Raw genomic sequence first — 23,462 nt, 5'->3', positions numbered from 1 at the left:
CCTAACCTTCATTTTGCGAGAAATCCGGCCTACATATCTGTTTGCTAAGTTCCCCCCCTCCACCCACCCCCCGATAAAAGAAGCGAAGAGGGTTATTGGAAACTGAATTGGGTGAATTGAAACACTGCAGAGTCTCGAGTTGCTTCCCTCAATTCCAGTTTTCTCAAATATATCATTATTTAGCAGGAATAAAAAACAAAAGATTTGAGTGGAGGTATATTTTTTTAGGATGGTTCATATTGACCTTCCAAACAAAAAATATAGAAAGCATATATAATCAGCTGGTCATTACTTGCCATTTATTTTAGATACAATAATTTACTATAAACTATAGACGTCAAATTATTATAAGTCAAATGTGACTTACTATGCATATTACAATGAAGTGGCGGACTGCTTTACACAGAAATAGAGTTACAAGAAGCGCCAATGTATATTTAAAAGATAGGTGATAGGTGTATTTTAAATAATGCAAACATGGGAATATTTTGCTGTTAAAACAATAAGTAGGTTACTTAAACTTAGGGGAAATGTTTCAGTGTTTTGCAGGGCTGTAATTCAATTTTAGTAAGTCCAGCTGTGTTTCAGTTAATGTACAATTGTTATTTCTTTTCAGACTGGCAGTTGAGTTGTGCCACACTGACTTTATTTTCATTTCCTGACATGTTGGAGGATACAGCAGCACTGGAGATTCTATGCCGAGTTTGAATGTATGAAAAGTCAGTGATTTGCAGTTGTTGCGAGTGATTTTGAAATGCTGAGGTCAAAGAATTGTTTTAATAAGAGAAGGTTCACCACATGTCTTTTGTTCTCACAATGAATTTTTGAGTACCAACTGCATGAGAGGTGAATAGCGTATGTGATATTTTAATTGTTCAAATAGTCAATATGAAATGTGACAATATAAAAAATATGCATAATGGCTGAGAGGCTACGATTTAATCTTATATTACAAAAAATTATTATATCTGAATTAAGTTTACGTGCTTCTTACATGATAGTAAACTCAATGCAATGTTAAAGAAAAAATGTATTGCCTCTCTATTGAATTCACAACACAAAGTACTTACCCATGTCCAGCGCAAATAGCTGACAAAAGTCCAACATTATTTTATTTTTACAAGTCAAAGTACAATATATAATCTGGTCAATCAATTGAATTGTTACCTCAAGATAAACATCTTACCTAACATCTTGCTTACATAGGGTTCGATATCCACATCTTGTAAATGCTGATAAGTGTGCGCGTGATAAAGGCGAAGTGTAGAATCAAGACGAATAGAAACCCAAACACCGTCACCTACCCAGGCCAGTTGTCTAACTTGACTTTCTTTCCTTGGATGCGCATCAAACGATTTCTAGAAAATGAATTTTATATCATTTCAGAAAAAAACTTTATATCTATTGGTTTAGGTCTTTTTTTTGATAAAACATTAGACGCATTTTTAAAATCCTAAAGAAAAAGGTGCTCACCTTAGGTTATGATATTTCTTGAGGCTTTTCTATCTCTCCACAGATTCCTCACCTTAGGAATATCCCCAGCCACCAGATTGGATCCAGAAACCTTTCCTCCCAACAATAGCCTTGTCAGTTAGCATCTCACAAACAAGTATACTTTTATCTTAATTTACCCAAGGGTTCTTGAGTGAACATTCAATGTTAGTCTTTCTCTGCACAAACTATTTGGTTTTGGTCACAAACTATTGGTGACAAACTATTGCATTGCTTGCACCATAAAATTGAATTTAAGCACATCTCACCATTTCGGTGATTCCCTCGCCGCCTCACACCCATCCGCCATCTTGGGTGTGGGCTAGAGACGCTGACACCACGTTTTGGGGGTTAGCGGTCTAGTCTTTGCGAGTGCCCTTAGGCAAAGACTATTTAGGAGACCACCCGGCCAGTGCGCCGATCAGAATCAGAACGACTTGCTGCTGTTACTTTGGAATTCCTTACTGTTCTTTTACATTGTTGGAGGCTAGCTCCTTTTTAAATTGTGTTTATTGCACCTTTGGTCAAAATCGTAAGACTGTTCTAATAATCGAATTTCTGTTCTAATATTACTTATTGACCCCACCCTCCCCCATCTTTCGCATTGCTTGCACCATAAAATTGAATTTAAGCACATCACACCATTTCGGTGATTCCCTCGCCGCCTCACGCCCGTCGGCCATCTTGGGTGTGGGCTAGAGAAGCTGACACCACGTTTTGGGGGTTAGCGGTCTAGTCTTTGCGAGTGCCCTCAGCCACATACTATTTAAATCCACTAATATGCAAGCGCGCAGCGATCGCGCGCAGCGATCGCGCGCAGCGGCGCGCTGGAGGAGCGCCAGAGGAAAGCCTGTCTGTGCCCGTCCGGGCCAGGACGGGCCCAGGGGCCAAAAACTCTGTTCAAACCCGCACTTATTCGCCGGACGCCCTCTGGGCCCTAAAGACAGATTCCACTGGGCTAGATGAGGTAACGCAGGCCAAATTACAAGCTGAAGCCCTGATGCAGACAATAGGTACATGCTCCCGGATTAATACTACAATCATTTCCCGGCAGTCACATGGCCTAAAAATAGTGACACTCAACACGCGCTCATTGCAAAATTATCATTTAGAGGTCTTTTCCCTACTGGTTGATGGTTAAATTGACGTTCTCGCCCTCTCAGAGACATGGCTCGGCACAGCATCAACGCCTGACATTCTGGCTGCCCTACCTCCTGAGTATGACGCGCTGTGGCATAATCGCCCTAATGACAGTAGAGGGGGGTTGTGGCCTTTATGTTTAAAAAAAGTCTTGCAGTACAACCGATCATAGCAGAAAACTGTGCCTGCGCGGAGCTGTTAGGGATTAAAATCTCACTTAAATCCTTATGTATTGTGATGCTGGTAGTATATCGCCCGCCGCAGAGCTCACCGGATTTCAATGATATCTTTCTTGAGCTGCTGACGGATTTGACCTCCAGATACAAGTCCCTTTTGGTGGTAGGTGATTTTAATTACCACTGGGACAAGGTACCCAGAGACCCTACTGAGATAGAGTTTGAAGTTAATCTGTCCACGCTCAACCTACAACAGCTAGTGGTGGGCCCCACTCATGTGAAGGGCCACACATTGGACCTTGTCTGGTCCTCTCTGCCTAAGACAGAAATAATTGAGGTTAGTCCTTGCATCTGGTCGGACCACTTTATGATAAAGTGCTGGGTTCCGGGTGACCCCGTACTGGCTGCCCCAAATCAGTTACGGAGGAAAGTTCGGTCCTGGAATAAGATTGAGGCTAACTCTCTAATCGCGGCCCTGCTCTCTTCCGCCCCCCCCCCCGCCCCCTAAAATGAGTGGTATTAATTTGGATCAGGATGCTACGGTGCTAAAGACCTGGATGCTCGCCGCTCTAGATAAACTAGCCCCTGAGCGGATGGAGAGGACTAGATCTAAAGGGAAGGGAGCACCATGGCTTGATGCCTCACTGAAAGAGAAGAAGCAAGCCCTTCGCAAGGCAGAGAGAAGGTGGAGACTCAATTACTGTCAAGTAGAGGCTGAAACCTTTAAAACTCTACTCTCAAAATATAAGGCAGACATCTTGGAGAGAAAGTAAGCTTTCTATGAGGTAAGAATTAGGGAGGCGATTAACATACAGAGAGAGACCTTTGTGATACTAAGGGAACTCACGCAGCGGGGTGGGAAAATTTCTATGAGTGATCAACCAGACTGTGACTCTTTCCAAAGTTTCTTTCTTCAGAAAGTACAGGATATCATTACTGATATCAATGCACAGCCAGTTACAACTATGCTGCCCAGTCTGGTGGCTCAGGTGCCGTCTAAGACTATGAACAGTTTTCCTCCCATCGACGACAAGCGCTAAGCGGAACTTGTTGGACAAATCAAATCAGGCTCTAACACAGATCCATGCCCCCCAAGAATTTTTAAAATGGCTTTGCCAGGCATCCAGCCCCAGGTGCTGAGTCTACTGAACAACTCACTGGAAGCAGGCTATCTCCCAACTCAGATGAAGGAAGCTAGGGTCTCCCTACTTTTAAAGAAAGCAGGAACGGACACGAAGGCTTTAAAAAACTATAGGCCTATCTCACAGCTACCATTCCTGAGTAAGATCCTAGAAAAACACGTCCTGGGCACATTAGCCGGTCATCTGGAGGAACACCATCTCCTTCATGCCAGGCAGGCTGGGTTTCGGCCCCAACACAGCACAGAACTAGTCATGGCCTCGGTCGCCGACGAGCTGAGAGTCAGGGCAGACAATAAACAGCCATGTGCCCTGATTCTTTTAGACTTGTCGGCGGATTTTGATACAGTCAGCCATACCATCCTGCTGGACAGTATCGCGAAGCTGTGGATCACAGGCCAGGTGCTTAAGTGGCTGGAATCCTTCCTGTCAGGACTAACTCAGAGGGTGGAGCTGGGAGACCAGTTGTCTGGGATTAGTGATGTGACATCGGGGGTTCCCCAGGGGTCGGCACTATTCCCCCTGCTCTTTAATATTTATTTACAACCGCTGGTGGAGCAGCTTATGCGTAGGAATTGCGAAATCTTCAATTATGCAGACGATACCCAGCTATTGGTTCAGCTGGAAGACACCAAAGAGGCCCAGGAATCAGTGAGGAACCTGCTCAGTTTCACGGTCAACTGGATGACTAACAATCTGTTAAAAGTGAATGCTGATAAAACAGAGGTGCTGGTGATCAGCAACCGAGGGAATCCCTGGGGTGACCTGTATTGAACCCCAGAGTTAGGAACTACTCCCTCTCCTGGGATGGTGGTAAAAAGCCTGGGCCTGAGGATAGATGCAGACCTCTCGATGGCCCCTCAAGTTTCAGCTGTGGTTGGCTCTTGCACAGGTGTGTTGAGGCAATTACGAAAGCTAGTCCCCATCTTATCAGCCTCCACCCTGCAATCGATTGTATCTGCCACAGTTATCTCAAGACTCGACTATGGCAATGCCTTATATCTCGGCTTGCCACAGAAGCTGTTGAGGAAGCTGCAGGTAGTACAGAACGACGCAGCAAGGCTGATCTACTCTCTGCCCAGAAATTTGCACGCAGCCCCCCTGCTCCAGAAGCTGCACTGGCTACCGGTGAAATTCAGAGTTCAGTTTAAGTGTCTCTGTGTGGCCCATAAGGCACTCTTTGGGAAAGCCCCAGAGTACATTAAGCAACGTCTGAAGAGATATGTTCCTGGTATATCTCTGCGCTCAGGAAAAACTTTCAATTTGATTCAACCCAGGCTTAAGCTTAAAACCAGAGGAGGTAGGGCCCTGTCTGTGCTTCTCCCGCAATTGTGGAATGAGCTCCCGGCCACTCTGAAGGAAGAATCACAGCTACTACCCTTCAGAAAAAAACTGGAAACCCACCTATTCAGAAAGGCAATGACTCCAGCTTAATTGGGGAGACAGCAGAGGGTGTGGGGTAACAGTGTGTTATGTTCTTCTGTTAAGCGCTTAGAGACCGGCGGTGATAGGCGCTATATAAACAATTTATAACATAACATAACATAACTATTTGGTTTGTTACATTTGGGTCCCTTATGGGTTTTTTTTAACAGTAAATCCTGGCTTATTTCCATTCATAGTATTTATCACAGTTGCTCCAACTGGCAGAACTATAAAGTAGGTCAATATTTTGACTGCCCGCACATTAAGTTGAGAATGCTGCAGTTTCTATGAGCAGCTACCTCTTGAGCCATGTAACATGACCCCTATTGTGTACCCCCTCTGTGACTAGACTGCAAGAAAGAAAACTAGTGCTGGCTTTTTCAATGTCTTTTAACAATGTTGTAAAGTATGCTGAAAAGGTGTGCAAATAAAACAAAAGTGCAACGACAAATGCATGCCTATAAAATAATGTGGGTGTCCTTTCCGATTTATTTACTATTCCGAGATGGATTGTTAAATTTTTTTTAAGGAAACAGAAGTAGTGCAAAAGTAATTCTAATAGAGACAGCTAGTAGCAATTTGCACCTTGATCCACCATAAAAAAATGGCAAAGAAAAATACATATTTTAAGTAATTTTAAAAAGTAATAAAAAAAAAATACTGTGCGTAGAGAGAGGAGGGCATCAACAGGGAGCTGGAGGGAAAAGCAGCACTAAGGAAGGAAGAGCAGGCAAGAGGGGAAGTAGCACTTGAGGGAAAAGCACACAAGTGACAAAGCAATATGGGGGAGTGTGCAAAAGCCAACAGGCAAAAAAGAGAGAGCAACATGGACTGTGCTTGGGGAGGGGGCGGGGGAGGGGGGGAGAAGAGAAAACATGAGGGAGACAGCTGGAAAACACATGCACTCTCGTGGAGTGCTGCCCCCCCCCCCAGCCCCCCCCAAAAAAGGTAGTGGACAGGGACGAAGACCAATGTAAGTGGACAATAGGCCATTTTGCAACCAGAGACCTTACAGAGTCTGGCAGGTGAGACCTAAAAGTAGGTATGAAGGCTTGCACCCGATCCCCAGTATGACCACTGAGAGAATGGAGATTGAACCTTAACTAGGGGTTGAAGGAATCCTGACCAATCATGATGCATCTTCTCCCTCTGTATAATTTATAATAACTGGATGGGCTGATGTGGCCCTTTTTCTAGGTAATGATTGGTGGATGCGTCTTTTGCCCTATTCTCCTACAAAAGAGTAGCCTGCAACCTTCTTGAACAAGGTAGAGGGGTCATGGTGCGACAGGATGTTGAATATCCATATGTAATGTTCAAAAAGGGAAGAAGACAAGAGAGTGGCTAAGACTCTGAGTCAGATTTAGGATTTTCTATAACTGGCATTAGGCTCTTAGAACAGCTTGGTGAAGAAGGGAGGGGTGTTGGGGAATTAATAAAGCACCCTCCTGCCTTGTAGATTACGTGTCACCCTACCTGCCACGGAGGTCGTTAAGGAATTCGTTTTAGTAGGCAGGCAGGGCATTCTATTCTAGGAAAGGCTGAGCGACCTTTCATTCTGAGAAAGACAGGAAGACCATGCCAGTGCACACCTCGTTGATTTGGGTTAGCTATAGGATGCCTGTTCATAGGAAGTAACATTTTCTTCAATTGGATACTTTGTACTACAGGAACCTCACATTACGAATGGCTCCTAAAGCAACACTGGCGGCCCTAGGGGGGCAGTACCAGCAGCACCTGTTGCACCTTTTCACACTGGTGTAACATGTGCTTCATCTATATCAGACCAAACTCTAGGAAGAGGAAAAGCTTGAGAAGAAGGGTGCCAGCACATCATTGCTCTGGTAAAGAACACCTTTCTTCATGCCATTGTGAGATGCTTGCATTTACATTTGAAAGGCTATCTCTGTCGTCTCACCCTCTGGGCTGTTTAACCCTTGACTGCAAACAAAATAAACAACAAAGTCAGGAACTAAATTTCATTTTGCATTTTACAACTATATCAAGTGGTACCAAGACATACAATACGATCAGCCATTCCTGGCTTTTCTGCCAAAGGCAAGTTGCATTATGATGCTTGTAGTTTTTCTTGTGATGCTTTCATTATGGATTCAAAGCCCCAGACGGCAAAGTGATGCTGGCTAAAATGCCAGGATTGGCCAAAGGTGTTATGTATGATATAAAGCCCCTTCAGTCAGATGTGTTTTAACATTTTGTAAAGTCTTCTAATTCATTTACACCTGCTTGTTTCACTTGTAAAATCAAAAGTACACTCTGCTTACATATTTTATATAAGTTCACTGTTTCACTGATACCATGAACGAGCATTGGAAATTCGAACCGTTTTGAATTATTTGGACAAGAAGGGCGGCCCAGCCCCACCAGGCAGAAGGAAGCAAGGACGAGGTGAAGGGAGGCCAGGATACCCAAGCCCGTCGAAGGTAGCAGGGACATCCGCCAGACAGCCGTGGAGGGACAGACAACAGCAGAGGAGTACCGAGGAAGAAAAGAATCACCCCAAACTCCAAGGAGAAGAGGAAGAAATGGAGGCAAAGCCCTCCACAGGAGAATACACAGTGAAGGGGACAGTTGAACTGGCATCAGCCTCGAGTCAGCGGACAAGGCAGGAACTGTGCCACAGTCAGGATGGCAGGCGTGAGAAGAAAGACGTAGTCTCGCAAGGCTCCTACAGAACAAGAGGCAGGAGCAAAAGGGCACACGCCAAGGCAGCTGGCAAGTACCATAAAGCCGAGCGTCCAGACCAAGCCGAGGGCAAGACGAAGGCAAAGGCCAGGGAAATCTAGAACAACCCCTAAAGGGAGACCGTTCCAGACAAAACCGACCCACGAAAGAAGTGAGACCAGCCAGAAGAAAGGAGAAGTACGTAGGACAGATAAGGCCGTCCACCAGAACACAGGAAAAAATTAGGAAATCAAATTCCCCCTGGAACACCTGACAGAGGTCCAGGATGAAACGTCAGACAAAAAAGGGCACAATCACCACAGCGCAATGCTGCAGACGGCATGTCAAGCCAGCCCAGCGATGCAGCGGATACTGAAATGGACAGAACTTGGAGCAGCGCAAGCTACGTCCAGACAAAAGCAAAGAAACCGTACCAGCGGTATACAGTAACGCCAGGAAACGCGAGAACCCAGCAAAGCGGGAGTCCACACCCTTCCAGCATAGGACAGAGCTATACAATAGCTAAAAGAACCCACTTAGGGTAAGTCACGTCCCAAAGAAAATATGGGAACCACTCTTAGGGAAAAAATCCTGCATCAGAGAACAAGAACATAAGAACCTGTGGTTAGAACCAGCAGCCAACAAAGAAGAGAGAGACAGGGGCCAACCTAGGGACCCCGAATGCATGTCAAACCACACAGAACATACAGACGGGCCACTCACAACACCAGATTCCAGGAAAAAGATGGGATAACGCCATCCATTAAGCCCCGGAGAATCAACAAGCCAAGCTTACGGAGGGGGAGGAGGACGGAGTCCGCTTGGGTGTTAAACAAAAGCACCCCATCAAAGGGCAGATCAACCAGACGGTCCCTAATATTCTCAGGAAAAACACCATCCTGCACCAAGCATGGTGACGGAGGGCCAAAGAGGTGGTCATAGCACAGCCGAGAGCATCAGCAACATCCAAGGCAGCACGAAGAATAAACGCAGCCAACTCCTGACCGTCAATTGCGGAAGTTTGCTGGCGTTGGCCTAGGCCCAAGGACTTGGCCATAGACCTGGAACCTTAAAATGCTCCAGCGCACTATCTGCTTTGTTGCCGAAGAGGCGACTGCCATCGAAGGGCATGTCCATGAGCGTGGCCTGGATATCCCCCGAAAAGTTGGCGGACCTCAGCCAGGCGAGGTGGCGAACCGCCACTGTTGTTGCAATCACTCTACCCAGCGAGTCTGTGGTGTCAAGTCCAAACCGGATCGAGTAGCGTGCTGCATCCGGCCCTTCCGCCAGGGCTTGGGCAAGTCGTGTCTGGGCCTCCTCCGGGAACTGTGGTAGCACCTCCGCAACCGTATCCCACAGAGAGTGGGTGTAACAGCCCAAAACTCAGGCAGTGTTGACAGACTGCAGCCCCAAACTCAGGGAGGAGAACAGTTTCTTCCCAAACTGATCATACCTTTTGGATTCCTGATCCGGGGGAGCGATTGGGAATGCGGTCTGGGACGTAGAGGCCTGGATCACCAGGCTCTCGGGGGAGGGGTGAACGGACAGATAGCAGGGGTCGCCCGGAGCCGGGTGGTGGATTCGGGCCATGTTCCGATCCACAGTTGGGCCTGTGGAGGGCTTGGACCAGGTGCCCATCAGTACGTCGATGAGGGCTTCGTTAAACGGCAGTAGAGGCTCCGAGGAGCTTGTCTGCGGTTTGAGCACCTCAGTGAGAAGGTTAGTCCTCACGGCCGCGACAGGCAGCTCAAGAGCCAAGGCCTTGGCCGCCCTGTTCAACACCACGGTGTAAGCAGATCCCTCCTCGGAAGCCACGGAGGGAGGAGAAACGAATCCAGTGTCGGGAGAAGTGTCCAGACCACTGGCCTCCCCCAGATCTTCTGCCCAGTCCTGGCTCAACTGGCACTGCTGTGCCAGAGGGTCCCAAGACCCCTCCCATTCCTCTTCGTCATCCATCTCCGGATAAACAGGCAAAAATGATGGAGCAGGCTCGTAGGAGAAGGCCTCACCCATCGACGCCGGAGACGGCGACGAGCGGCGGCGGTCTGAAGCCAGACCCGGACTGAAACTGGGTTCGACGTCATCTAAGGACGGCGCCGGGAGCGACACACTCGGGGTCGGCGCCAGCGGAGGAGTCGTGAGGCCGACTGGCGACCACCCAGATCCAGGTCTGGATCATGCGGGGCCCTGTGGTATCGGGACCGGAGTCGACGACGGCGCTGGGGCCAAAGCACCCGACAGCGCCGGCCGGAGCTGCCGGCCCGCTAGGGCTCCCAGTCGGACCCGCGGGGCCCGACGGCGCCTCAACAGGTTCCGACGGAGGAAGTGCGACCTCATGGCCGTGAGGGAAGCACTCATCTCCTCCGGCGTCGCGTGCAGCCCAGGGACCGACGGGTATGGAGCTGGACGTGGCGCCTGCGGCTCCGGCCGAACCGCATGGGCGGTGTCGCCTGAACCCCCATCGCGCGAGCGTAGGGGGGAGTTGGAATAGCGATGACGCCTCTTCGACTTCTTTTTCGAATGCCTCAACTTACCAGAGGACTTGGAGTCCGATAAGTGGTGGTGACTCAACGAGCGGCGATGACTCCGGCTCCGCGACCGGTTCCTCGACTTCCTCCTTGACCGGAACCTCGATCGGCGCGGAGCCGACTGCCGGAGCTCGAGGAGCTTACAGGGACGCTCCCGCCTAGCCTTCGACATCAAGCCACGACAGTCGGGGCACGACTTATCATCATGGTCGGACCCCAAATAGTAGAGACACCAGCGGTGGGGGTCGGTAACCGACATCAGTAGGTGACCGGCGTCACACGGCTGGAACCTAGGCATCCCTACCGGCACCAGGAGTCGATGTCGACTCAGAAAAGTTAGACAAAAATGTCCAAAAAGTTAGTCAAAAAATTACTAAGGGTACGCTCTTCCCGGATCTGCGCTTGCTGGCGCGGAAAAAGGAAGAACTGACGTCAGCGAACGAGGCAGCCGGGGCACGACTTGTCATCATGGTCGGCCCGAGGCAGTAAAGGCACAGGCGGTGGGGGTCGGTCACCGACATCAGGCGGTGACAGGCCTCGGAAGGTTTAAACCCAGGCATCCCTATCGGCACCGCGAGTCGATCATCGACACGAAAAGTGATCAAAAGAGATCAAAAAAGTTAATGGAAAAATGACTAGAGGACTGCTCTTCCCCAATCTGCGCTTGCTGGTGCGGAAAAAAGAAGAACGGACGTCAGCGCGCGAGGGCGGTGTCTAAGTACTCCGACGACGTCATCCCGGCAATCACGACGCTGACGACGGACATGGAGCCACAGACAACGCCTACCGACGCGCAGGGGTACTGCTGACGAAAACTTTCCGGATCCAGTCTGACGCCTGGGGATATTCTAAGATAAGGAATCTAACACTAACATGTTTCTTTCAGATAACGGTTTTACAGGTGCCTCCCTGTCGTACGATTAAAAATAGGAGACTCAATTGCATTCACTATATCCTTTCTTTTTTCATAAGATGAGGAAACTTTGGTGAAATAACCAATCTTCATAGAGAAGGTACACTTTGGGCAGAAACTCTTGAAGCTTTCTTCCTTCAAAGGGCAAGTACTGGTAGGGAAGCAGCAGTGCAAGCTTTTCCCATCAAAAGACACACACACATTGGGGAATACCAGTGCAAGCATTTGTCCTCGTAGAACAGGTACTGTTCCAAAGCAGGCTTCCCTATTCCACAGAAGGCAGCAAGCGCAACGATTACTCTAGAAAAAAATTACCAAGGTAGAGAAGTACAAGATTTCATTGCACACACACCATGTACTCTTGAGGAATATATGACATTCATCTTAGAGAAAAATCTCTGTAAGGCACATTGAAAGGAATAAACAGAAGGATTAGTGAGTGAAATGAGGGATCTGACACCCTTCTCACTTAGGTGATTTCTACGTTAACATCCTAAATTCCTGCTGATGTCACTGGCGGACTCTGCTGTTTGTGCTGATTTTTTGTTTTTCCACACAGTGAAAAGTAGCAGTCACCTATCAGGTCATTGCAATTTGGAGCAGCCTAACATTGTGCAATTACATCATTGATGCAGCATGTGATCACCATATTGAGGGCTGCCACAACAAAGCACTACCAACCAGTAGGAAGGACTGAGCAATCGAAGCAAAAGAATAAAGCTGCACACCTCTATAGAAGTAGTCATTATTCCAGACCTGAGCTGCTATGCAGGAGGAGTTGGCAAATGTTTGTAACGAAGATTAAGTAGCTGCTCAGCAGATATCAGCCGCCAGACCACCTCTGGATAGGGGAGAAGAACTGCCATGGCCTCGTGGAGCTCACTTGAACAGAAGATTCTTTCTTAGCAAGGTATAAGAGATCTTAGTCCAAAGAGTGACCCTTGGTGGTAGACTTATTCACTACTTTTCCATTTTTGACACCAGAAAAACCGACAACCTGCTGGTTATAAACCGTATCTGATCTCCAACTTTCAATATGACAGAGGGTAGTTCATACAGAGCGCAACCTGTGCAACCGCTCCTCCTCATTGGAAGGGCCAGGAGGGGTAAAAAAAAAAACAATTGAAGAATGACAGGCTGTCCCATATGGAAAGCAGGTGCCACCTTTGGCAGAAAAGAAGTCTGTACATAGAACCAATTTTTCGGGATAGAATACTGTAAATGGTAGCCAGATAGATTGGTGATATGGCCATCGCTCTGTACTGGCCAAGAATATGAACCAGGGGATCTAGCTGTTGTACTGGGATTTCACACCTGGGGAGAGCCGAAGAGGGAGGATGGCTTTACTTTACGTTTCCAATTAGTCCACACATCCAGCCGGTGACAATATGTAAAAGTTATTGAGAATGTTTAGACTAGTGTGACATTTCTCCTCCCTGCCCACCATTAGTTGTACCCTGTGAAAAGTTGGCCTGATATATGATGCTCACTAGTTCTAGTGATCACCTTGTATCAGTCCAAACAACCCTTATGGTGATCGGTTGTAAGTCAAACTTATAGACCAGCTATCCTAATGGTAGCATGGACAAAGCAGTCTTAGGTTAAACTCTTTTGGCATGTGAAGCCAGCTGTTTTACCACATATAACCCCTTGAATACCAAGTGAAAGGACACCACACAGGTTGTTATGAAAATAAACAAGATATTTATTAATAACAAACACCTTTGAACTCTTCATGAGATCAGAGGGCTAAGCACATGACAATACTCTTAGGAAAAATACGTTTAAGTTGCACAAATTACAATGGTGCCTTAGGGGCACGTCAAACCATATACTAAGTAAGTGGGTTGAGAAAGTTGACACAAGGAATGGAGCTGTCCAGAGGCTGTAGGATCGCTGGGACTACACTACCCTAACCTTAGGTAAGTAATAGGAGTACCACGGTACGCGTGTGCAGAGTGTGAACTCACACGCGAGATGCGTAACAAAGTCAATGGACAGTAAAAATTACGAAAATGGAAGTAATAGACAGTTCCGACTAGTTAGGACTAAAACGACTGGATATCTGGACACTAGGAGAGTCAATCTACCCTTGAGCACCGAAATGCTCTAGTTACCTCACCCACGTGCTGCGGGTGCATAGGTGCCAAAGTGTGTCGGGTTTCCCAGTTGAAGTCTATGGAGCCTGGAAGAAAAGATGCTGCAGGCGACCAGGAGGAAGATGTCCGGAGTGATCCAAGGGTGGATCAAGGAAGATGAAGACCTGAAAGCAGTGGGCCAGTGACTGGAGTGGAACCAGGAAGGAACCAGATGCTGTTGTCGCGATCAGGTGAAGAGTGGACGCTTGACTCTGCAGCCACGTGGACCAGGAAGTGTCTTCGACGACCAGGATGGAGGCACGAGCTGGCTCACGCAGGCTCTCGCTGTCATCGGTGATGGTTCCGGATTCTGTGTCAACAGGCCTCGGCAAAGGCAACCCACGCGGTGAGTGGAAAAGGCGTCTGGTGCGGACCAGGAGGGTACGGGGTGCTTCTCCTTTGCAGGGAAGCAAGGGCCAGTCTGGAGCAACCAGACCAGCGGTGTAGATGTCGTGGATCGTCGTCTAGGAGGCCACTAGCCAGCCGGCAAGTGACCAGACAACACATCGAGCAGCAATCAAGCAAATGGGTCCCACGCAGATCTCGTGGATGCTGGAGGGCTGGTCTTCTGTTCAGGAGCTGCTCGGGGCTGGGGCTTCTCAATCCCCAAAGCACTTTCTCGGAGTTGCCTCTGAAGTCGTGCTGGAAGCGAAGTGCAGTTTCTTCAAGATGGCCAGTCCCACGTGTCTCGTCGCACCCACGGATCTCAGCTGTGCTGCAGATGCAGGTAGAGGTCGGAGAGGTCTGGAAGGCCGAAGGGGAGCACGGTAAACTGAAAGTGCTCGTGGCCTACCGTGAACCGCAGGTAGAGCCGGTGGGTAGGCAGGACGGGGATTTCAAAATATGCGTCCTGCAAGTCCAACGCTACCAGTCTCCCGGGTCCAGGGAAGCTAAGACCTGAGCCAAAGTCAGCATCTTGAACTTCTCCTTCCGGAGGAAGCCGCTGACGTTCCTTAGGCCCAAGATAGGGGTCGGGCCCCTTTGCCCTTCTTGGGAACCAGAAAGTAGTGGGAGTAACAACGACGTCCTACTTCTGGCCCAGGAACGCGCTCAATGGCCCCCTTGGCCAAGAGGGCCGAAACTTCCTCTTGCAGAAGTTGCAAGTGATCCTCCGACACGCGGTGGTACTGTGGTGGCATGGCTGGAGGGGTCACCTCGAAGGGGAGGGAGTAGCCCCTTCAGATGATTTGCAGCACCCACCTGTCTGATGTGATGGTGCGCCAGTGGAGGAGGTGATGGCCAACCCTGCCCCCCACTGGCGTTAAATGGGCCTGAAAGCTCGGACAAGGAAGGCTGCGGGGTGGATGTGGACTGGCCGCGCCGTTGTCCCCTTTTACCGCCGCAACAGTAACCACGTCCGCCACCGCGCTGAATGTTAGTCTGCGGCCCGTGGCTGGCAGGACGTGTGGAAGCACCCCTTCCGTGGCCACGAAAGGAGCGCTGGGCAGACGTTTGCGGACGCGGGGCCGACAGGCCCAAGGACTTGGCCGTAGCTCTGGAGTCCTTGAAGCGTTCCATCGCATGATCTGCCTTGCCACCAAAGAGGTGGCTGCCATCAAACGGCATGTCCATAAGGGTGCTTTGGACATCGGCCGAAAAGTTGGCGGACCTCAGCCAGGCGTGGCGGCGAACCGCCACAGACGTGGAAATCGCTCTTCCTAGCGAGTCAGTGGTATCCAGTCCACATCGTATAGAGTACCGCGCTGCGTCTTTTGCCTCCGCGATTGCTTGACGAGCTTCGCCTGGGCTCCCTCCGGGCACTCAGGCAGCACGGCCACAACCGTATCCCACAAAGTGTGGGTGTAACGGCCCAAGAGGCATGCAGTGTTGACCGACTGCAACCCCAAACTAAGGAAGGAGAACATCTTCTTTCTGAACTGTTCATACCTCTTGGATTCCCGATCTGGTGGTGCCGTCGGGAATGCGGATTGGGAAGTAGAGGCCTAGATAACCAGGCTCTCGAGAGTGGGGTAGGGTGGGTGGACAAGAAACTAGGGTCTCCCAGAGATGGGGGGTGGCGCCTAGCGGCGTTCCTATCTACAGGGGGACCTGTAGTGGGCCTGGACCAAGTGGCCAACAGGACGTCCATGAGAGCCTCATTAAACGGCAGTAGAGGCTCTGGTGAGCTTGTCTGCGGTTTAAGGAACTCAGTGAGGATGTTAGACCTCACCGTTGCCAAGGGGAGCTCAAGAGCCAAGGCCTAGACTGCCCTCATCAGCACCACACTATAAGCAGCCCCCTCCTCCGTACTCACGGTAGGAGGGGAGACAAAACCAGTGTCTGGGGAGGTATCCAGGCCACTGGCTTCCCCTAGTTCCTGTGTCCAGTCCTGAAATGACTGGCACTCACGTGCCTGGGGGTCCTCAGACCCCCCCAGCCCCCCTCGTCGTCCATGTCCTGAAATGCAGGTGTTAAGGATGGACCCAGATCCTCGAAGTACTCTGCTTCGGCCGGCACCGAATGTGGCGTTGATCGACCCCGCTCCAACGCCGGATCCGGACCGAGGGGTAGACCAGGGACGGCGTCGTGCGGGGACGACGCCGGGGATGACACCCTAGGGGCCGACGCCGGTGGGGTCGTAAGGTCGACCAGGGGCGACCCGGAGCTGGAACCCAATCTCAACTCCAAGCTCAACACCTTTGCATTCCTGACTCACAAAATGCAAATGAGCTCACTGAACTCTTCAATAATACTGTCACTGGTATTCTTGACGAACTGGCCCCGCCTAAACTCAAAAACCAAAGAAACACCCCCTCAAATTCTTGGTTTAATACTGAATTAAATATTGAAAGACGGGCACTCAGACTAGCGGAAAGAACCTGAAGACACCAGCCCTCTCCCTCTCATCTGGCTCAACTAGACGTGCTAGATCCACATACAAAAAACACATCTTCAAGCAAAAGGCATCCTTCTTCTGCACTCAACTTGATCGTACCAAAAACAGACCCAGGGAACTCTTCTATATAATTGGAAACCAAACTTCCCTAGCACCTCCTAATATGACAGCCTCCTCAGCCAGATGCAACAAAATTGCCCATTTCTTCTCGGAAAAAATTGCCAAAATTGATCAATCCTTCCTTTCCACACAACCACCCTCCATCCCGCTCCCTTACGACCCTTCTCACCCACCCACTTCTCTACACCCCCCAACCACTCCACTGGCCTCCCTCCTACCTCTTCACCGGCTACCAACTCCCCTAACTCACAACTAAAGAACAATGCATCCTTGCTCAAATTCCTCCCCGTCACAGAGCTAGAAGTCCTCATAATAATTGGCAATCTTAAACCGTCTTCCCACAAAAAAGACCCTGTACCCTCCAATCTTGTCCCCACCCTTAAACACATCATCGCCCCAATCTGGACCAAAATTATCAACACCTTTCTTTCCACTGGCTGTGCCCCCACCTCCCTTCAAGTTGGATAAATCTCGCCCATAATTAAAAATCCTAATGCTGACCCAAATGACCTAAACAATCTCCACCCTATCACCAACCTCCCCCTTCACTCAAAGGTCCTTGAAAAATGTGTCCTACCACAACTTGACAAACACATCGAAAACTTCAACCTACTCGACCCCCTTTAGTCTGGCTTCAGGAAAGGCTGCAGCACCGAAACGGCAATGCTCAATGTCATTGATGACATCCATCAAACACTTGATATAGGCTAGACCTGCCTTCTCATCCTCGTTAATCTCTGCGCAGTGTTCGATACAGTCAACCATTCAGCCTCACTTAATGTTCTTAGGACCCGTTTTGGCCTTAATGGCACCGCCCTCAAATGGTTCACCTCATACCTGCAACACCAAAATCAGCAAATCAAAATTTAAACTTGTCTCTCTAACCCCTCTCCTGTCTCCCTTGGAGTCCCCCAAGGATCTATTCTCTCTCCTTCCCTCTTTAAACTCTTTATGGAACCCCTCACTCTCATTCTTAAACAAGTAGGCATCAACCACCACTTATACGCCGATGACACCTAAATCTATTACAAGATTAAAACTCATGCTGACATCTTACACCTGAACAATTCCCTCAACAAGATTCAATCCTGGTTCCTGTCAAATCATCTCATACTAAACCTAATAAAACTGAAATCATCCTCTTCTCCCCTAAAAAGAACAGTCTCCCCATTCAATCTTCGATTTCAGACCTTAACGCACTGAACTGCTCACTCACACTGTCCAACTCTGTCACATATCTTGGCATTACCATCGACAACACCCTCACCCTTAACGTTCACATCAAAAACTCTGCCAAAGGAGCCCTCTTCACTCTCCGTCACCTCAAGAAAATAAAACCATTCTTACCCATCGATGATTTTAAACTTGCAGTTCAATCACTGGTTCTTTCACGTATTGACTATGGTAACGCCATCCTCAACGGAATCCCCAAGGTCCACCGTGCTCCAATTAAAGCTGTGCTCAACCTTGCAGCCAGGCTCATCACTGACTGTAAACGCTTCGATCATATCTCCCCAGCTCTCAAATCTCTTAAATGGCTTCCTATCGAAGGGAGATCAGCTTACAAAACGGCCTGCATTACTCATAAAGCCCTCGACCAAAACACTCCGCAGTGCCTATCCAAGAAACTCCTCATCGCTGGTACCACTCGTCCTCTGAGAAGCAGCAACGCCCTCCTCCTAATCCCACCTCTGCATAAAAAGAAAACCACACAATCTTGCTCCTTCTCTGGCAATGCCCCTACTATCTGGAATACCCTCCCTAAAAACCTGAGCTGTAATCCCTCCTACGCCTGCTTCAAAAAAGACCTCAAAACTCAACTCCTTTACTACTAATGGAGATCCTAACCTGTGCCTGACTCTTGATCTCTTTACACCATACCATATTTGTCTCAGTAATATATGTCCCTCTTCCTGTACTCCACTCTACCTATATTACCTGTATTGTATTGCTCCTGCTCCTGTTTCATTCCTTCTTGATTTGTAATCGTGTTGTTTTTTTACTTTGTTATTATGCTTTTTATACCATGTTTGCCTTATGCTATCCTGATCGTGTAAAGCGCTCTGATACCTCTGGGTCTAGCCAGCGCTATATAAAACTTTTAAAATAAAAAAAATAAAAGATGCTGCACTGCTCCGGTTGGTTCTGGTGTCTTCACACTCAGTGAGGAGACAGACGTGACCTTCCAGAGCACAAGTACCTTCTCCTAGTTGTCTGTGGAGTCAATAAGGCCATGGAGGTGCAAGGCAGTGGACCGCACTCTGCTTGACGGTGCTTGCGGACTGTAGAGAAGTAGCTCCTCTACTCCAAGGGAGAATGTCGGTGGGTTTTGAAGTGCTGGCAGGCTCCTCAAGGCTTTGGTAGTTCTCCAGCTCGCAGGACAATTCTATCAGTCCTCTCACAGTGCTAAATATGTTTTCTGGATACTCGGTGACTTTTTGAACTGCTTTGTTACATGCTTACTGTAATGTATTGCAGACAAATTCATGTTTAAAAAAAAAAACATGACTGGTGTCTGACAGGCATGTGATTTCACAGCAGCTGAGGCAGAAAAAAATCCTCACCAGGGCCAGAGATCTGATCCTTTAAGACCGCACAGAGGGCGTAGGAAGCTGGCTCTCGATATAGCACACTAAAATGAAATATACTATGCAGAAAGTCCAGTGGGTCCCCAATTGGTTTACAGAGGCAAACAGTATACAATACTAATGCTCTCTTTTGTGGTAGTGTGGGCGAGCAGTTAGGCTTATCAGAGGGTAGTGATAAACATTTGTTGTACTCACAGAGGCAATAAATAAGACACACACTCAATTAATAAATCTGCACCAAAATAAAAAAATAACACTTCTTTTTATATATGTTTTAAACTAAAGAACTTCTTTCAAAGTTAAGTACAGTGTTCAATAGAAATAGTCAGAGGTAAGTAAAACGTTCAAACCTGTGCATTTCTATGCACAATTCAGTCCTATGGGAGGACAATTTCAAAGATGCATAATGGTAGGTACAGTGGGTTTCACAGGTTCAACTTCATTGTTCGGAGTTGTATTCGGCCAAGGCCCAAAGTGCTACCTGCAGGTCTTCTGGAACCACCCGGGTTCTACCAGGAGCAGGGTGCTAGCTAGGCTGGTAGCTGCCATGCTACGGTGAAGGAGGGCCACAGAAAAATAGGCTTCACAGGGGGACTTGCAGACAAACCGAGAGCTCCAAAATGACTGGAGTCTCACTGTTGATGTTTGGTGCAGGGGTACGGTACCCCGCGGGGTTGGTGCTACACTGCTTCGGTTGGTTCTGGTGTCTTCACAGAGTGAAGAGACGGACGTGACCTTCCGGAGCACGAGTACCTTCTCCTGGTTGTCTGCAGAGTCAATAAGGCCATGGAGGTGCAAGGCAGTGGACCACACTCTGCTTGTCGGTGCCTGGGGACTGGAGGGGAGTAGCTGCTCTACTCCATGGGAGACTGTCTGTGGTTTTTGAAGTGCTGGCAGGCTACCCAAGGCTTTGTTAGTTCTCCGGCTCTCAGGACAAGTCACTCTGCAGGGTTTTGCACCAAAGTCCAAAGTTAAGGCTGCAGTTCTCACCAGGCAGTACCTCTTCATCGTCCTTCTGTTGATTCATCAAATTTGAGTTCTTGGGTTCAGGGTTGCCACCTAAATACTCAAGTAAAAGGCATTTTCGGGGAGTCACAGGTAGTAGACAATAGAGTACCTACCTTCAGGGTGTCTACACCCTCTATATGACCACTTCCTGTGGGAAGTGTGCCTAACCCTGATCTTAGATAAGTAGGGTCCACATCGCCAGGCCCGCCTTAGGGGTGGTGATGACTGTATGTGGGAACACTTCCTAATCTTACTAATTTTCCCGCCTGTCTTGCTGCATAAAAGTGGGGTCAGGACAGTGGGGTGGGAACCTCCATTATCTGAAGAGGCATGGGGTCGCATAACAAAAGGCTGCAGTGCCTTTAAAGCCTCCAGCTCTGGAATCCACATCTTGCTTGGAGAAGGTGCGAACAACTCCACCCAGAGCAAGTTTTGTTCCTGACCTCCAAGAGCGAAGGTTCCCCCCTCAGAAAAACAGACACTTGTCCATGGTGGCTGACTGGTTGAGAAAAGTCAGTCAACATACTAGCAAACTAGTAGTCTGTAGGTTTTGAGGGGACACCTCTAAGGTGTCTTCTGGGTGCATTCATTAATAAATCCAGCACTGGCCTCAGTGTGGGTTTATTAAGATGAGGTGTTTACTACCAAATACCTTGGGGAACAGTGAAGCCATCATGTAGCTGGGGAAACATATTGACGGTTGTTCAGCCCATGTACTCGTTTTGGCTTTCCTGCGCACTCATAATATCGAAGGATGAACTTGGGTATCATGGGAACACACCCACTGCGGTGGATATGTCCAAACAAGGCTATAGTGCACCCTGCTTTCGGGCTGGAAGGCATGCCGTAGGGGTGACTTACCTATACCACGTGCAAAGCTTTGCTGGCATGGTGCACAGAGGTGTGTGCCATGATGATTCTTCGGTTTTCTCTGCACCAACCATGTAGGCTGCAATGGCAGTTTGCATGATCTTGGTGAGAGGTTCCTTAGGGTGGCACAATTTGTGCTGCAGCCCTTGGGAACCCTCTTTTGTTCTGAGGTCCTAGGTACCAGGGGCACCACTTACTAGGGACTTAAAAGGTTCTTAAGGGGGTGCTAATTGTGGAACAATTGCACCATTTAGGGAAAGAACACTGGTGTTGTTGACCTGGTTAGCAGGAACTCAGCACACTCTCGGTCAAGTAGCATCAGATTACAGGCAAAATGTTGAGGGTAACTATGTCAAAAGTCGCACTGTCCTACAATAATAAAAGCAGCTAAGCTTTTCAATATCAGTGAAAAAAGGGAAAAATCTCAAAATCACAATTTATAGCACTTACACCCTCACTGTGCTATCTCTAACTGCTATACTAGTTCTAGCAGATGAATAAATAACCAGTCCTGAGTTTTAGAGGGCGAGCCCACACCGGGACAAAAGCATTTGGTGTCTGTTTGAAATAGCTTATCAGCTATTTCGAGCACAAGAACAAGAGCTTGGAGATTGGGTCTATAGGAGAACATAGTCCTGACACCAGCTCGGGAAGGTAGAATGAAATGCTCTGCAGAGCTTCGGGGAGTCTTACTTAAGACTCTTTTGGTCGTGATGGAATCTGGAGCCATGCACATCTGGATCTGCGTTTGCGGCCTGAGTAAAGTGTTCTCTCCTAACTAAGTGGTCAAGTGAAAGTCCTTATATACTGAGTCTTATCAGAGATTGGACTTTCTGACATAACTTGAGGAAGGTCTGATATAGATTATGTGCATCAAGGACGTTTCCTTATGGACATATAAAATGAGAGGATGTCAATTCAGACAAAACTATTTTGGCTATGGACATTTTATGGCTTTGAAAAAGGCTCCTGTCCCAGACTGAGGTTTGTTGATCTCTATATCTGAATGAGTTGACACTTTCACAGTTCTTGGAAAGATAGGCACAGATGACATCTGTGTTAAAGTCAGGCATGCTGATGACTGCACAATTTGAAAAAAATGGAAGCCTCTATTGTCTAGGATAGATTCGGGGCCAAAGGTAAATAAACTGGACAGGCTGACTAAAATGGAAATTATAACTAAAATGGAAACTATCCTGTATGTGTGTTCAGAACCTAAAACTAAAGGAAAGAAACCCAAAAGCAATGATTAAAATAATAGAATTATGGAGGTAGACCATCATAAAATTGATGCCATTTATGGAAACATTTCTAAGCTTAATAGTATGTAAATGATCACAATGTGTTTTTTATTGGGCTTGCTTATCAGAGATATTCATTGTACATTTACAGGATAAAAACAAATGCCAATGTCATAACAATTAATCACTTAACAACACTTAATCACATGCCTTCAATGAAATAGGGGTCTCTCTGCTAGAAGACAGGATCCTTACAACAAAACATTAAGAATGGACCACTGCAAACCGACCTATTAGTACATAGATCGATTTGCATAATAGCACACTATCAGCAAAAATACTGATTGAAAATTGTGACCAGTGCCATATACAACTGGCCCTAAATAATAGTCATTGACATCTACTATTATTTGCATGCCACATGTTTCTTTAAACAAGTCTAACTTGAATAGGATATCATTTAAGTTGGCAACAGAAAACATGCACTGTAACGCTTTAATCAATGGCAAAGCTGTGGAATAATACACACTAAGTAAAGACAGATTATACATTTCATATTAATTTGAAAGTGCGTAATGTCGTTCGATACGGAATACTCCTTAATTCAGCTTGTTATCGGTCAAATCAACGAATCAGAAAATGCAGTGACATATTACAAATAATACTTTTAAACATCCTCTATAGTTTGACTAACAGATGATTTGACACCCATTACATACAAATCTGAACAAACTTGCCTCTATTTTCATGGCCTTTGGTTGCACAATATAAATCTTGTTCCTGTAGCCACACCAGACTTTATCATGCACAACTGCCATACATCGTATTGAATGATGAGGGCGCCCCAAGTCTAAAAGGTGATAGTTTGTCAAATCCCACTGTCCATCTGCAGAAATAATATTTTGAAGAAGTATGAAGTAATACTGCTTATTAACATTTTGAATAATGTTTCTGTTAGAAGGTTAAAGTGCAATTATAGGTAGGACTGGTAATAATGAAAAAGTTACTTACCTTCGGTAACGCCCTATCTGGCAGAGACTATATCAAGCCGTAGACTCCTTTCCTTTGAATTTACCTGGTGTCAGACTGAATACAGAAGATTTTTCTTAAGTAGTACCCCTGCACGCTGGTAGGTGACGCCGGCAGCGTCGTCCATGCCAGGCGTGA

At 47.6% G+C, this 23,462-nt stretch overlaps 1 protein-coding gene across 4 annotated transcripts in view; it reads right to left on the bottom strand.

Moving 5' to 3' along the window:
* The window catches only part of SPAG9 (sperm associated antigen 9), a 1,654,314-nt gene that overhangs the window by 240,979 nt on the left and 1,389,873 nt on the right, over positions 1-23,462 (bottom strand). For all 4 annotated transcript variants that reach the window (XM_086930851.1, XM_086930853.1, XM_086930852.1 and 1 more), the window contains 2 exons: positions 23,033-23,181; positions 1,187-1,358 (listed from right to left, as the gene is read on the bottom strand). In XM_086930851.1, the coding sequence (XP_086786977.1) occupies positions 1,187-1,358; positions 23,033-23,181 (321 nt within the window). The remainder of the gene's footprint in view (positions 1-1,186; positions 1,359-23,032; positions 23,182-23,462) is intronic.

Source organism: Lissotriton vulgaris, chromosome 7 (assembly GCF_964263255.1).
Source record: "Lissotriton vulgaris chromosome 7, aLisVul1.2, whole genome shotgun sequence".
Lineage (NCBI taxonomy): Eukaryota > Metazoa > Chordata > Amphibia > Caudata > Salamandridae > Lissotriton > Lissotriton vulgaris.
Note: the sequence above shows the minus strand (reverse complement) of the source record. Positions and strands in the feature narration are given on the sequence as shown.